A 14244-nucleotide genomic window follows, 5' to 3' on the forward strand; every position below is an offset into this window, starting at 1 on the left:
AAGAGCCCCAAGGCGGAGCCGGGCCCGGCCGGGGCCGCCATGGACGCGGCGATTTGGATCTACCAGTTCCGGCTGATCGTGCTGGGCGACTCCACCGTGGGCAAGTCCTGCCTGCTGCACCGCTTCACCGAGGGCCGCTTCCCGGGGCCGCTGCACTCCGACCCCACCGTGGGGGTGGACTTCTTCTCGCGGCTCGTGGAGATCGAGCCCGGCAAGAGGGTCAAGCTGCAGCTCTGGGACACGGCGGGGCAGGAGCGCTTCAGGTACGGGAGCCGGCCCTCGCCCCCGCCCGCGGCCCCCAGCCCCGCCCGCGGCCCCGCCGCCCTGCTCCCCGCGCCTCGGCCCCGGCCCCGGCTCCTGCCCCACGGACTTTGCCTCGTCCCCGCGCGCGTCCTGCCCTGCTGTGCCCCACTCCACCCCCCCCCCCTCTCCACCCCCACCCTGTTGCCCACCAGCCCCCCACCTCACTGCCCACCAGCCTCCCTGCCCTGTTGCCTGCCAGCACCGCCGGGAGCTGCCTCCTTCCCTAGCCCTCCCCTTTGCACCCCCTGGGGAACAGCTACCCTTCCCTCCCCCTCCCAGCTCCCACCGTGGGGGTAACAAGTGGCCTCGTCCTGCTTCTCCTGCCCTCCCTCATCTTTGACCTGAAGTCCCAAACCCAGGCTAGCAACCCCTCCTCCACGTTTTTTCCTCCCTTGCAGCAGGAGCTCTCTGCTTCCCTCTCCATTTCTTACTTTGTCATCACCTCAGAAGTAATCCTCCCCTGCAGTATTTCCCTCGGCCGTAACTCTCCCTCCCATGCAACCCAGAGCAGCTGGGCCGCCTCCCGCTCGCCCTCCTCCCAGCACAGCAGCACTGCTAGCACCAGGGCAGCTTTGGCAGGGCCAGAGCCGTAGGGCAGACAGTGACAGTCACCCACTAGTATTTTATCTGCCTTCTCCATCTGCTCTCCACTGATGGTCACCAGGCGCCTTCACTAGTACTCCTGTCATTTATAGTGCAGCTGAATTAGTGCAGTTGCCTAAACGCTACACCGACTATTAAATCCTCTCTGTTCTCCTCTCTGTCACAGACAGGTAACAAAACTACCCTCTTTTCCTGTCCCAAAAGGATCGCAGTCCTTCCCCAGCTTACAAGCTGATACTATTATTCATTCAGGTAGCTCTGTCATTATAAAGTCACTCACTCTTGTGACTCTGTTTTATCTTTACTGCTTGCCACTGCAGACAATTTGTGTATGGATTTATTTTGGACTTAGGGTTCAGTAGTATCTATAACCTAGGTACAAACTTGGGGAGGAGGCTAATGCATTAGGCCCATCTATCTGTTGCGATACATGGTACTTAAACCACACACTTGTCACCGGGATTTTAGCAATAGGGTTAAAATGGGTCCTTTCATTGTAAGGAAGAGGGTTTTTTTAAGTTCTCTATTTTCCTCTTCAGCAACTATGTAGATTCTCACGCTCAGCTGACATGGTGGGATTTCAATATTTTTTAGGGCACATCAACCATTTTTTTCAATTACAAGCTTTACAGAGAAACAGCAACAAAAAAAACTTTCCTGGGCTTGCATGAGTCACGAGCTTACATCTATTTTTGCAGACAGGCCTCTGCAAGTTTAACAAAGAAATTAACAGTGATAATAGCCAGCACTTAGCATTCTTCATCCTCCCTGTGCTTTCCAGCAAACAAATGTAAAATACTTGTAAACAAATGACTAAGTATTTATAATTGCTTTATTTTGAATGTTCTGACAAATGCCAAGGATGGCCAATGACATGGCACTTGACTGAAAGGAATGCAAATACACCGAGTTTTGTATACATTTTAAATCAAATGATAGCCATCATTTAAACTGAGAATGCTTGGGGGATATACAGTGATGAGTCATGCATTCAGTTGCTTTGCTTTAAAATTTACCATTAGCATACATCTGTGTTTTTTCTAATATCCAGAAGACACAGACTGGAGGAAGTAGTTTTAAATATGTGTTTACTTTTCTGCTGCGAGTTTCTTGTCAACTGATGTACAAAATATCATAGCATTCATTGTATAGTCTGTTTTACATTCAGTCAAATAAATTATACATATTTTACTAAATTATACACCACAGGTTAGAAACTTGCGCACTCTGTTCTCTGCTAATGAAGAAGATTACAGATCACAAGCAAAGCTATTCTGGGGGAAGAACTAATTATTCCAAGAAGTAATCTAATTTTCTGGAATGCAAGCAGTTTGCAGTTCTGATTCCCAGCTCTACTCTGATTCACTTGCACTGGTAGTTTGGAGGAAGTAAAATCTGGCTTAAAAGCTCCCTGGAGAATTCCCTGGGTGCAAGGCAAAATACTGGCTGTACGGCAACTCCCTTTTTTTGGTCCCAGGCATTAGGGACATTCCCAGAGGAAAAGTAAAGTCTGACACCCCTGCCATCACACTCTCTTAAAAGAGAACACTTATTTTCTTGGGAAATTTGCTTGGGGAAAAGTTTTGCATGTGCCTACTTCAGTGATGCTGCTGTATTTCAACAGAATTTCATATAGTTCTTGGAAATCATTTTTAAAATGGAGCATTACTTCTCAAATAAAGTAATTCTTACCACTTCCACAACAAGGGTAAGCAAGCTGCAAACACAGATGCTGGATAGTTTACTTATTTTGAGCTCAGAGAGTATTTATTTATTTTATTATATTTACTTTGACAGCAGTAAGGCATCCCTAAGCAGAATTTCCCATTGTGCTAGCTGCTGTACAAACAACAACATAATGACCAATGCCTTAAACAGCTTACTAGAACAAGAACCTGCAGACTTGTTGAGTATAAACTAAGGCCCATAATATAGACTAAGGTAAGCACAGGGTACACCCTATGTTTCTTTCTAACTTGAAATTAGTTGCCATTTACAGCAATTTTCTTCTTTGGTGATGTGTTTCTCATTGTCTACTTTGCTGTGAATTTCTTGTTTAATTTTCCTGTATTTAAGTCCAACAATATGTATTTAAATCATGGAAATTCCAAGGCTATGAAGTGCTTACTAGTGCTGTTATGACTGAGAGTTTATTTCAAGAATTTAGGAAAAAAATATTGCGAGGATGCCTCAATTATCCTAACCCACTTTTAATAAACCATGATATTAACTAGATACGTTCTGTTTCTAATACATAGCTTAAGAATAAAACACTATCCTTATTCTTATTTTTAGGTAAGCAATATGTATTTTCAAAGTCAATATCATTACAATGTAGTTTTTAGTCATTGTATAAAAACAAGTCTTCAAAATTAGATACAGCTTTTGGTGAAAGTTTGGTTCATCTTAGTAACAATCACTAAGATCATAATGAGAAAGAAACACTGTGACTGATTTAAAGTCACCCTAAAGCCATAGTCTGATGTGATTAATACATCTTCTAATTCATGTTCAGAAACAATTGTTCAGTGGGCATCATCTTAGCAAAGCTTTTCTTGAGAGTATTAATTAGGGTTTTACATCTTTAACCTAATATTTAGATTAAGCTAAGAAGATGACTTCTGTTCTAGACAGTATTTTTCCCTTCCATAATCTTAGTTTAATCAGAATTAATTAGTTGAACCAAAGTTTACTCTAAATTAGAAGCCATAATTTCAACAAGAATTTACGATCTGCATGCAGATTTCTTGTATAATTTGGGAAGTGGAAATTTGAGCATTCTTTATGAATAACTTGGACTGCATCAAACCTGACCTGTCACCAGTGCTTCATCCTGACTTGGACAACTTGCAGAACTCTATTTTTTTCTTCTATTTAAAAAGTGATAAAAATAATGCAGTGAAAAACTTCATTTTTGCTCTTAGAGTCTGATTTTGCAGCACTTAACTAAGTGTGTATATAAGTGGATTGATTCTCTTCTTGTGAAGGAACACAAGAAAGGCCAGCCTGGTTTAGTCTAAGGTCCATACTCACAGAATCACAGGATCACAGAATGGTTGCAGTTGGAAGGGACCTCTGGAAAGCATCTAGTCCAACCCCTCTGCTCAAGCAGGGTCACATATGTTTAGTAGCCTCTAGCTTCTGTACTTAAAGAGATGAACAATCAGTCTGTGTCTGCTCTCTCTGTGATTTTGTAGACTATCATTTCTCCCTTGAATTATCTCTTTTCTAGGCTGCAGTTTCTTGACCAACTCAGGATTGCTTTGTGGTCTTTATAATCACTGAGGTGGTGCTTATGCTGTAGAAGAACAATGTCCTGTGTTGAAATTAAGCATTTTTCCTTTCAGCTATGTCAGATAAAGTAGGCTGAGAAGTACCTCTTTAAAACAATTTAAAAATTCAATACTCAATATCATATCCTGGAGTGGGATCCAGAACCTTATATTATGAAGGTAACTTGCCCAGGGTCTGAAGAACTAGGCTGATAATGACCCCTCCAAGCAGGAAGTCACCCAGAGATAACCAAGGGGAAATGATGGGGTTGGAAATGGGATTGAAAAATTGCTCCTTTGAGAGGTTTCTGCCCAGCTGGAATGCACAGCCTGGAATCACCCCCTGAGAGCAAAAGTGAAAAAGAGGATGAACAACACCCTCCCTCTTTTTAAGGTATAACTGCCTATATTTATAGCTTTTATAAAACATAACTATCAGGGCTCTGAGTGCATCAACACACTGTGCAACCTTTTGCCCTACCAGGGGTCTGGCTGCCTCTGTTCAAGGCCAGCTGTGACATGGTGCAGTTGTAGCCTGGGACTGGACTACTGTGAAAAGAGGTGGAGGAGAAAGAGCTGTGAGAAGCTTCATCAGGGCCTCTCACCCTTGGTTCTTGCCTGAGCTATGCTGTAGGTATGTCTGCACCCAGTCATGCACCTTACTGATCCTGACCCGGACCCTGACTCACGTACCTGGCTTCCTGACTTGACCTTAAATCTCCCTCATCACTACAGATTTGTCTGGCAGTTACTTGACTGTCGCTGACCATGGCCACTGTCACCAGACGTGTTCTGCTCGTCTTGTGTGGGTGCCATGGGACAGCACGCTTGTCAGTAAGATAACTGCTCCCACCTGCCTTGCTGTCACTCTCAGCTCCCAATTCATCTTCACTTGCAGAGTAGTCCACTCTAGCTTCCCTCTGACAATCACAACATAAAGCATTCATGCAGGAGGCAGGAGAACGGTGTTTAGACACCTATCTTTCATCATCTGGGAGTGGGTCTTACCAAGGAGACCATTCAGCCAGGACATAGGAGTATGACTGTCTGAACTAGTGATCAAGTATTTATCTGCAAATGGCAGCACCGGAGATTCTAATCTTTGTATGAAGCCCGTTATTTATGGATTTTACATTAAATGGTCACTGGATGAAATATGCCTGGGATCAGAACTTAAGAAGTGCACCCTGAACAGTTCACCTTAGCCATTATGGTGATGTCATGTGCTCTCTGGTCCTGTGAACCTTGTAATCTCTTTTGCACAGTTCCAGCAAAAGACATGGAGTATATTCCTCCTTCCCTCAACTGCTTCTTTTGGTTAGATGAATCCAGCTCCTTCACTTCCCCTTGTCAGGGCTATGGCCAGTGGCTCCCAAGCTTTCTGAATGGCTGTCAGCCCTCTGTAGCTTTTGCTGACCACCATGCACTGTCATCACCAAGCTTTTCAGTGAAGACATATAGAGTATACTGACATCGTCTGTAAAGTCTGTAAGTCTGTAAAGGTTCTAAGCAAAATGCTTAGAGCAGTCTCTACCAAGTGTCCTGTGAGCACTGAACTGCATCTGGTGAACTAGTGCACTAGGAATCTGTGTGAAAGACTGGTATCTTCACTGTGCTAAAAGAAAGCAAGTTCATCTACATTTGGTGAGGAGTTTGAACCCATCCGAGAGTGTTAGGTGTGTTCTTGTGAAACCCTGCCCAGCAGAACCATTCAGGACACTTACCCGGAGCTGTGGTTGGTCTCAATTCTGATACAAGCCAGGASTGAAGGCAGGCGCTGCCCCCCAGCTCAGCAGCTCACAGCCTGCGCCGCCCTGAAGAACTTCAAATCAGAGTATGTCTCAGAAGCGTCGGCACCTTAGTTAGGTTTGCAGCTGAGCAGAGCATACGTTTAGGATGTTGGTGCCGTAATTCTCAGCTTTTTTGTAGGCACCTGAAAGTCCTGTTATAGGGCTAATCTTTAGCCATAATATTAGTAAGAGTCAAACATTGCCCTTGCACTTAGCTTCATAAAGAAAAATAAAATAAAACCAGAGACCTACCAGACCATCTAATTCAATGCTCTTCTACTCTTTCTAGGCATGATACAGGGCATAAATGGGTACATTATGGGTACATAATGGGTACATATAGGTACATATACTTCACACAGTTCATTTTCCAAGTAACTCTAGACTATCCACCAAAAAATGTATTTATCTAATATTTAATCTACTCTGATTGTCATATTTAAGTCAAATATTTTGTATCTATAACATGTTTTAGACACTGTTGAACAAGCTACCACATTTATGTGCCCAGACATTTTTCGAAACTGATAGCCTAAACTTTCTGTTTCAAAAAGTTGTCTTATTTCCAGGAACACTTTCTTTTTTTAAAAAAAGGTAAATAATAACTCACCTGAATAGTAAGCCTATTCAAATATTAGTAGACCATATTCCAACAAACATCATCCTTTCTCAGATGTTAGACAATAGCTTAACCAGCACATAATGAAATCCTTTATTTTTTATACTTTCTCGTGTTATTTTTTCCCCTACTTTCTTTTGTTGCTGTTTTTAAAAGTATCTCTAGTATATCTACCTTTTTTTGGTATGAGAAAACTGATTTCAAATGGTATATACCAAAAATATAGAAAAAATGACTGCCGTCTCTTTCATATATTCATCTGGTTGTTGTAATATACAGCACAAAGCTACAGATGCTATTAGCCATCCTTGTTACAGACACTACATACACATAATTAAATATAATGGCCTAGATTATCAGCTAGTGTAAATTGCCATAGCTCTGCTGAAGTGAGTTACATAGGTGGGGATACAGACTTCTATGTATAAGCACACAGCAGTACATAGATGATACAGCATCATTCTGTATAAAAATGTTTGGTAGATGATGCAGTGCTTTTTCAATACTAACTTACTTGCTTCACCTGCTACTACATTTCTTTGGCATAACTGTTTTCAAGGTAGTTGTTTTCTGAAAATTCGTTTATTAGTTTACATTTTTCCAGATTTAATCCCATTTTTCTTTACATACTTTTCCTTAGTCTAAAGCCACTTGAATTATTTTGATGTACTCATTTGCGTTTGCAACTGCTCCACTGCAAAAATGCCACTTACGAAAACCTTGAACAGAATCTTATAGTACCTTTTTATTTGATATGTCACAGAATATGATACCTCTTATTTACAGTCTTGAATAATTTTTGAAAACCACATGTCATTTTTCATATCCATGCTATCTGAATGAACCTGAGGTTTTGTCTTTACATCCTATTGTCTTCACATTGGAACTGTTCAGAGACAAACTCCATGGACTCTGTTGCTGAGAATGTAGAAAAGATCTTTCTGAAAATTAGGACAAACAATCCCTCCCTGTTATCTAGATAAAAATATATCAAATGCAGTTTGCCATGGCTAAAGGAATTTAGTTATCTAAAGAAAGCTAAGCCTTATCTAACTATGCACTTACTTCTCTGTAATACGACTACTGCAGCTAATTATACCTCTGTTCAAATTATTATAAAACACTATATAATATATGATTAACTGCAAATCAGTGGGAGTTACTGTTATGGAAGGATTTGCTACTGGATACAGTTCATCCTGATCCAAAATGTTCTGAAGCTATATTCTCTTCGCTATCATAAGAGAAAATAGAATTAAGTCATTGCTATATTACCATTTCAAAAAATGACTGTTGTCACTTCCTTTAAAATGGCTCATCTAACCTTCGCCATTCTCCCCTATTGACCATGATTACAAACTTAAAATAATTTTTCAGTCCCTTTATCTTTCTCCACCCACAATTCTAACAAACACTTTTTTCTCTTTCTAGAGCTCATTAAAAATCTTTTCTATCAGAGGAAGGGTTTCCTCCTTCCAAAATTGCTTCCAATGAATGCTCTGCAATGTAGAGGGCTGAAGAGTAGACAATATCTGTTGCTAGTCCTGGAAGTGTCATGTCAAAAAAGGATAAATACAATATAAAGAGCTTTTGAACCTGTATGTGAAAGATATGCTAGAGGTAGAAGTGTTCTTTGTCAACGCTGTAACAAGTATGTGTTTGCCCAGCTCAGGTTAATTTTAGATGCTGTTGTTTTGGGAGTTTCCTTTCGTAGTCTATTACCTGTCCACCTACTGGCACAAGCATCTATGATTATTTATCAAACTTTACTACTGACAAATTTGTCTGAAAGGAATACAAAAGGATATGCTTGTACATTGACAAGCTTAGGCTCCAGTTTTGTCAACATTTGCCTATATATTTCATTTTGAAATAACTGATTAGAATGAAGTTAAGTGCATGTGTGTATAAAACTGAAGAACTGGGACTTCAACGCTAACAAATATTAGCTAAATATTTGAATTTTTTCTTCTGTGAATATGTGCAACAGTTTACTAATAACAGCACTTTGCAGAATAATTCATCATTCAAAACTGGTGCCAGAGATGTTGATTTCAAGAATGTTTAGAAAGTGACTTTTGAATGTAAGGAAATATGAAAAAGAAACATCTTTGTGCAGAGAAGGCAAATTGATAAATTCTGATTAAAGAGAAGCAAAGACATATTTCATAAAAATTATAGTAGGAAAAAAAAAACACATTGCCACATGGAAAAGTAACTTGTTTACAAATAAAGTGAAAATGTAATTTAATTCTAATTTTCCTTTTTCTTTTTTCTTCACAGATCAATAACACGATCTTACTATCGCAATTCTGTGGGTGGCTTACTAGTGTTTGACATCACAAATCGGCGATCCTTTGAACATGTGAAAGACTGGCTAGAAGAAGCAAAAATGCATGTACAGCCCTTTCAGATCGTGTTTCTGTTAGTAGGACATAAATGCGACTTAGTATCACAGCGGGAGGTTACAAGAGAAGAAGCTGAAAAACTGTCATCTGACTGTGGTATGAAATACATAGAAACTTCAGCAAAAGATGCCACAAATGTTGAAGAGTCCTTTACAATTCTTACCCGAGACATCTATGAACTTGTAAAAAAAGGAGAAATCACGATCCAAGATGGCTGGGAAGGTGTTAAGAGTGGCTTTGTTCCAAACGTTGTACATTCATCAGAGGAAGCTGTAAAGCCCAGAAGACAGTGCATCTGTTAAATTTGTAGCACGCCAAAGAGCACATCAGGTGTTCGGAAAATGATGCCAATCTAATTAACAGAAAAATAATTTTGAAACAATATTAGATCGTGATGTAGCTGAATCACAGAATGGTAATTTGTTTTTTGTAGCCTTCTGTCTAATTCACAACTTCATAAAAATTTAAGTGCTTTTTTTTTTACAGAGTACAATAACTTTGTGTGGTCTTCAAGAAAAGAAATTATATATTGCTGAAGAAAATAATCCTATAGCAAGATACTGAGAAAGCGCAATAATCATCACGACAACATCCTCTACTGGGCTTTGTATTTGAGTACAGTTTAAAATCAGGCCTTGATAGGTGAGGATCAGATGAGCTCATTACTTTAGTTCATCCTGCCTTAGTTTTGGACAAGAAAATACCTTACCTTATAGTTTTTTAATGTGATTSTTTACTCAAGTGCAGGTTTGCTAATGACCGCTAAGGTTTAGAACACTGTAGAATTTCATAATAAAGATAACTGAAGAAAGCAAGCAGAAAGATTGCTCCAAAACACTTTTGATATGACTATGAATACAAGCCTTACTAAAGAAAATGAATGTTTTAGAAAAGACGATTTATTTGTATATGAAAATGGGGAATAGAAGCAATGAAATTTATTATTAAATATTTTCTGAATTGCCAATGAAACTAACTGTAACATCACATATGATCCAGCTGTTATTTGACTTGTATACAAAACAGATTTCCTAAATACTAGAGGTACATTCTGGAGGCCATATCCTCAGCTGGGTAACTGTCATAGTCACACTGATGCCTGAGGAATTATGTTAATTCACACAAACGAATTTCGTACTAGCTTTAAAAAATAATTCTACTTCTAATTAGAAGTAAAAAAAAATTAAAAGTGCTGCAACCTATGGGGTTGAATTTGAAGAGAACAAAGATTGGTTTATTCTAAGGCAGCAAATGTTAAACAGTTGTCTAAAAATGAAGGTTTTAAAACCAAAACTGTTATGAACAGAGTGTTAGGAAAGGAGAGAATTTCTAAAATAATATTGGGCTACAGAAAAGCAAAGTTGGAGAACTCCTATTCTAAGAAAGCAACAAATAATGGCTTTTAAGAACAATAATAATAGGAGAAATCTGTGATCATGTAGCATTTTACTGAGCTTGAGGTCATCTTCCTACACCTCTGAATATAACACACACTAGCTTTATGCAAAATATGCCCTGTATGTCTAGCACTTAAATGCCAAATAACTCTATTTCTATTTTATCTCAGTAGTATAACAAGATGGCTTGATCTCCAGAGTTGATAAGCATCTACAATTTATCTGGACATACTCATCTCCAAACATCAAGCCAGTTTTCCTCATGTAAAGATGTATTGTCATGTTACAGTTCTCTATGTTCAATACTGGGCAAACAGGACTGTCTAATCTAACTTTTTTCTTCAACAAACATGACTGGTTTTCCTTCAGATTGTTTTTAGGTCCTTTTGCCATCCTTTTGTAAATAGCCCATGGTATAAAGACAAGTTGCTTGGTTCCAGTTATTTTATTGATTTAGGGCCACTGAAATTATTGACTTCAAAGGGAACTGAAAGGTGAGTTCTTCTGAGTCTTGTTTGCACTGAGGCATGGTTATACTGTCATAGGATAGAGGCCTTAATATAAACAGGAATCCAGCCTTAATTTATTATAAGTTAAAACAGTCAGTTAATTCTAGTCTCAGCATGCCACAAACTAATTGCTCTGAGCCTGATTCTCTACTAAACTACACATTTTAGTCATTTACACCAGTGCCATTTTGATTTGAGGGTATTTTAGGCCCTCGTTATGTAAATGTAAATTACTGCAGGCACCAAAAGGTAGTGCAGAATCAGGATGTGTGCATTTGACACTGTACCCTGTGTACTAGGCCCATGTTGTGTATCTCAAAAGATCTTCTCCTAGTTGTTTAAGAGCACAGAATGGACCAATGAATGAATCAGCAGCTGGGGAGTCAACAGACCCAAAGTCTACCACCGGTTCATTGTGTGCTTCTGCACAAGTTATTTAAGTTTTCTGTGCCTCACCTTCTGCATCTCCAAAATAGAGATGAGCATTGTTCCTCAAATTCCCAAAGACCTCTAAGACCCAATTTGATTGTATGATCTTTGGTTTGAACTCCTTTCTGTGCGTGCTATCTGTTGTAGAACATTTAGCACAATGGGATGTGGATACTGGTTTCTTCCACTGTGCAAAAAATAATTACAAAGATGGAAGCAGCTTTATAAGTACCAGGTATTGCTATTATTTTAAGTCTACATTTCATTACACATTTCATTCTTTTCAGGTTGCAATCTTTTATTTTAAACTTTTCTTCCTAAATACTCTGGAGCCAATGAGCTTTTCACTCTGTATGAAAAAACTGGGGGGGGGACAGGAGGGAAGGGAAGGGAATGGGAGAAGAGGGAGGGGAAGTATGCACAGAGAAATAAACAATCATCAGAACAGAGCCTTAATGATCTCTGCTGTGAATGCTGTATCTGTAGTCTCACATTTATTACGATGGGAGTAGAGATTTTAACCAGATTCAGCTGTGTAAGGATCTGGTATTGTCAATGCAACTAGGAAAGAAATTCACTGCTTTTTTAAGTACTGTGCACATAGATGTCTTATATGTAATTCCTAAAAATGTAGATTAACGTGCATTCTAACATTGTCTATCTTGATGATATATTAAAACAATACCATACCTTCTCACTACACACTTGCAGTTAATAGAAATGTCTGATGAATAGATGATTTGCTGAAATATATCATTTTGCTTCTAGATGTTTTGCAGGGCAGTATATAAGTAACAGCTTGAGTAGGCTGTAGATTTTATAGCTTAATGCATCTATATTCATTTTTTTTTCCCCCAAGGAAGGGCAAAACTTATCACTTGCTATTGATACCAGAATAAAATCTCCAGAAATTAGAGAAATCTCATTTGAAAACCAAATTAAGAAGTAGAAATGATTTTTTAAAACTTTCAAATTAATGATTGGTAAATCCCAGTTAGGTAAAGGAAAAACCTGTTAAAACTAGTAAACTGTTTGTATTTGGATTCATATGCCCAGTGAATGAATGTATATAAAATATTGTTTTGGGCACCTAAAATGTTTCAACTGTCATTGCTTTTTTTAAAGTTTGATAAAGAGGAAAAATATCTTGTTCTGCGCATTTAAATATTTTGCACATTAATTCATCAGATATTTTGGCTCATTTATAATTGCATCTGTCCTATGTAAGGAGCAGAACATAGCCACACACACTAGGAGCCAATCAGAGAAAAAATCTTGAGGAAGCATACATTCACACTAGTCATTTATGTTTTCAATATAGAATAGACTTACCAACCTACCTTCAAGCTGTATGACTCACATCTTGGTAACTGTCCCATACTTACAGAGGGTTGATGGAACACCCAAATACACTACAGTTGCTCTGTGCTGAGATTGCTTCTGGCACAGCTAAATTATTACTGATGCCCAGGTAGCCTAACTTAAGCAAAGATGGATGGATCCATAATACTCACAGATATTTCAGTCACAGTATTTCAGGTCCTTCATGGAGTACCTACTTCATAGATCTATTTTTACATAATCAACATCATTTGGGAGAGTAATTTTCTCCTAGCTGTAGACCCAACCACAGGAGGCATCAGCTCCTCCAAGTCTCCAGCCTTGCCCTTTGCCCAGAACTGGCACAGCAATCTGAGCAGCTTCATCCAACCTTGGAGACAAGGAAGGAGGGCTCAGGGGCTCATTCTCTACATGGGCATGGAAAGGGGTGACCAGCTACCACAAACATCCTGAGCTGTTTAAAAAAATTGTTAAAATATCAGAACACAATTGTCAATAGTTAGGATTTGCATTGCTTGTTTCCCAGAGTCCAAAAACAATCTTTTAAGTAAATTAATGGAATTATAATTCTAAAAGAGGTGTCTGTAAAATAGAAATCTCCTAAAAGCCTAACACATATGACTGCACAACAAACTAAAAATATTATAAATATTCTAGAAAAAGTTCAACCATTTGTCTAATGGTCCTTTGTTACAGTACTTAACCCTATGCAGTAGCACTTAAGATACCTAGGTATCTTAAGGATAATAATAGCAACATTGAATGTGTTCAAAAGTAGAAGAATTCGACTGAAAAATTCATCTGCCTGATTCTTAAAGAAAAAAAATTTTAAAACCACATCTCAAAGGTGCATGTAGACTTCCCAGTCTATTTCTAGTAACAGTTCAAGGCCTAGGTTTAGTTTTAAGTTGTGTGAGACTTTCTCCGAAAATTGACTGGATACATATGGCATGTCTTTACTCAACAATACTTCCTCCGCTGTGAAGCAAATACAGCTATGGAAAAATCTGGATTTTACTTCTGAGCATGGCAAATTTGTTTATCATGTTCCAGAGAATGTGCAAATCTGCTGAAGGCAATGTGATTGAAGAAGTGCCAGTAGAGCATAGTATAAAGACTATGAAGTTGTACAAGTTTCTGAAGACAATTTGACTTGCTTAAGACTTAATTAGTGGGAGTGTAGCATATGTTTGAAGAAAACTAGGTTGACGCTGAGAACCCAAAAATATTTTACTCAACAGCACTTTTGATAGGGAACAAGCGGCTCTGTGAACACAGAGAGACACAGGGCAATTGTTTCCCTTCGCCTATTTTGCCACTCTCCCAAGCAGCTGGTGAAATACTGCAATGAAACAGCGAACAGAAGACTAAAATGTGTCCTGGGAAAGAAGCTGCTAGCACAAATCTCAGACTGTGATAATGCACCAAAAAAAGTATAATTCACACACTGTAGGCTTTTAGCCCTGAGGGAGACGGGGAAAGCAAACACCGCTGTAGCAGCTGAATGGCCTCTCCTCCTGGCATGAGGCTGAAAAAGGCTAGACAGTAATGGGGACTGGTAGGCTCTTTATGC

General features: G+C 39.2%; 1 protein-coding gene across 1 annotated transcript; it reads left to right on the plus strand.

Moving 5' to 3' along the window:
* The first annotated feature begins 39 nt into the window (after positions 1 to 39).
* RAB39A (RAB39A, member RAS oncogene family) lies at positions 40 to 9810 on the plus strand. Its single transcript, XM_026069365.1, has 2 exons — positions 40 to 263; positions 8871 to 9810. Exons 1-2 carry the CDS (start codon positions 40 to 42, stop codon positions 9295 to 9297), a joined length of 651 nt encoding a protein of 216 aa, XP_025925150.1. The 3' UTR covers positions 9298 to 9810.
* The last annotated feature ends 4434 nt before the right edge of the window (positions 9811 to 14244 follow it).

Source organism: Apteryx rowi, unplaced genomic scaffold, assembly GCF_003343035.1.
Source record: "Apteryx rowi isolate R43461 unplaced genomic scaffold, aptRow1 scaffold_292, whole genome shotgun sequence".
Lineage (NCBI taxonomy): Eukaryota > Metazoa > Chordata > Aves > Apterygiformes > Apterygidae > Apteryx > Apteryx rowi.

Excerpts from the sequence above, each read along its gene's own strand:
- RAB39A (XM_026069365.1), top strand. The coding sequence starts at position 40 with ATGGACGCGGCGATTTGGATCTACCAGTTCCGGCTGATCGTGCTGGGC. Across the intron at positions 264-8,870 it reads GCGGGGCAGGAGCGCTTCAG|ATCAATAACACGATCTTACT; the intron begins GTACGGGAGCCG and ends TTTTCTTCACAG.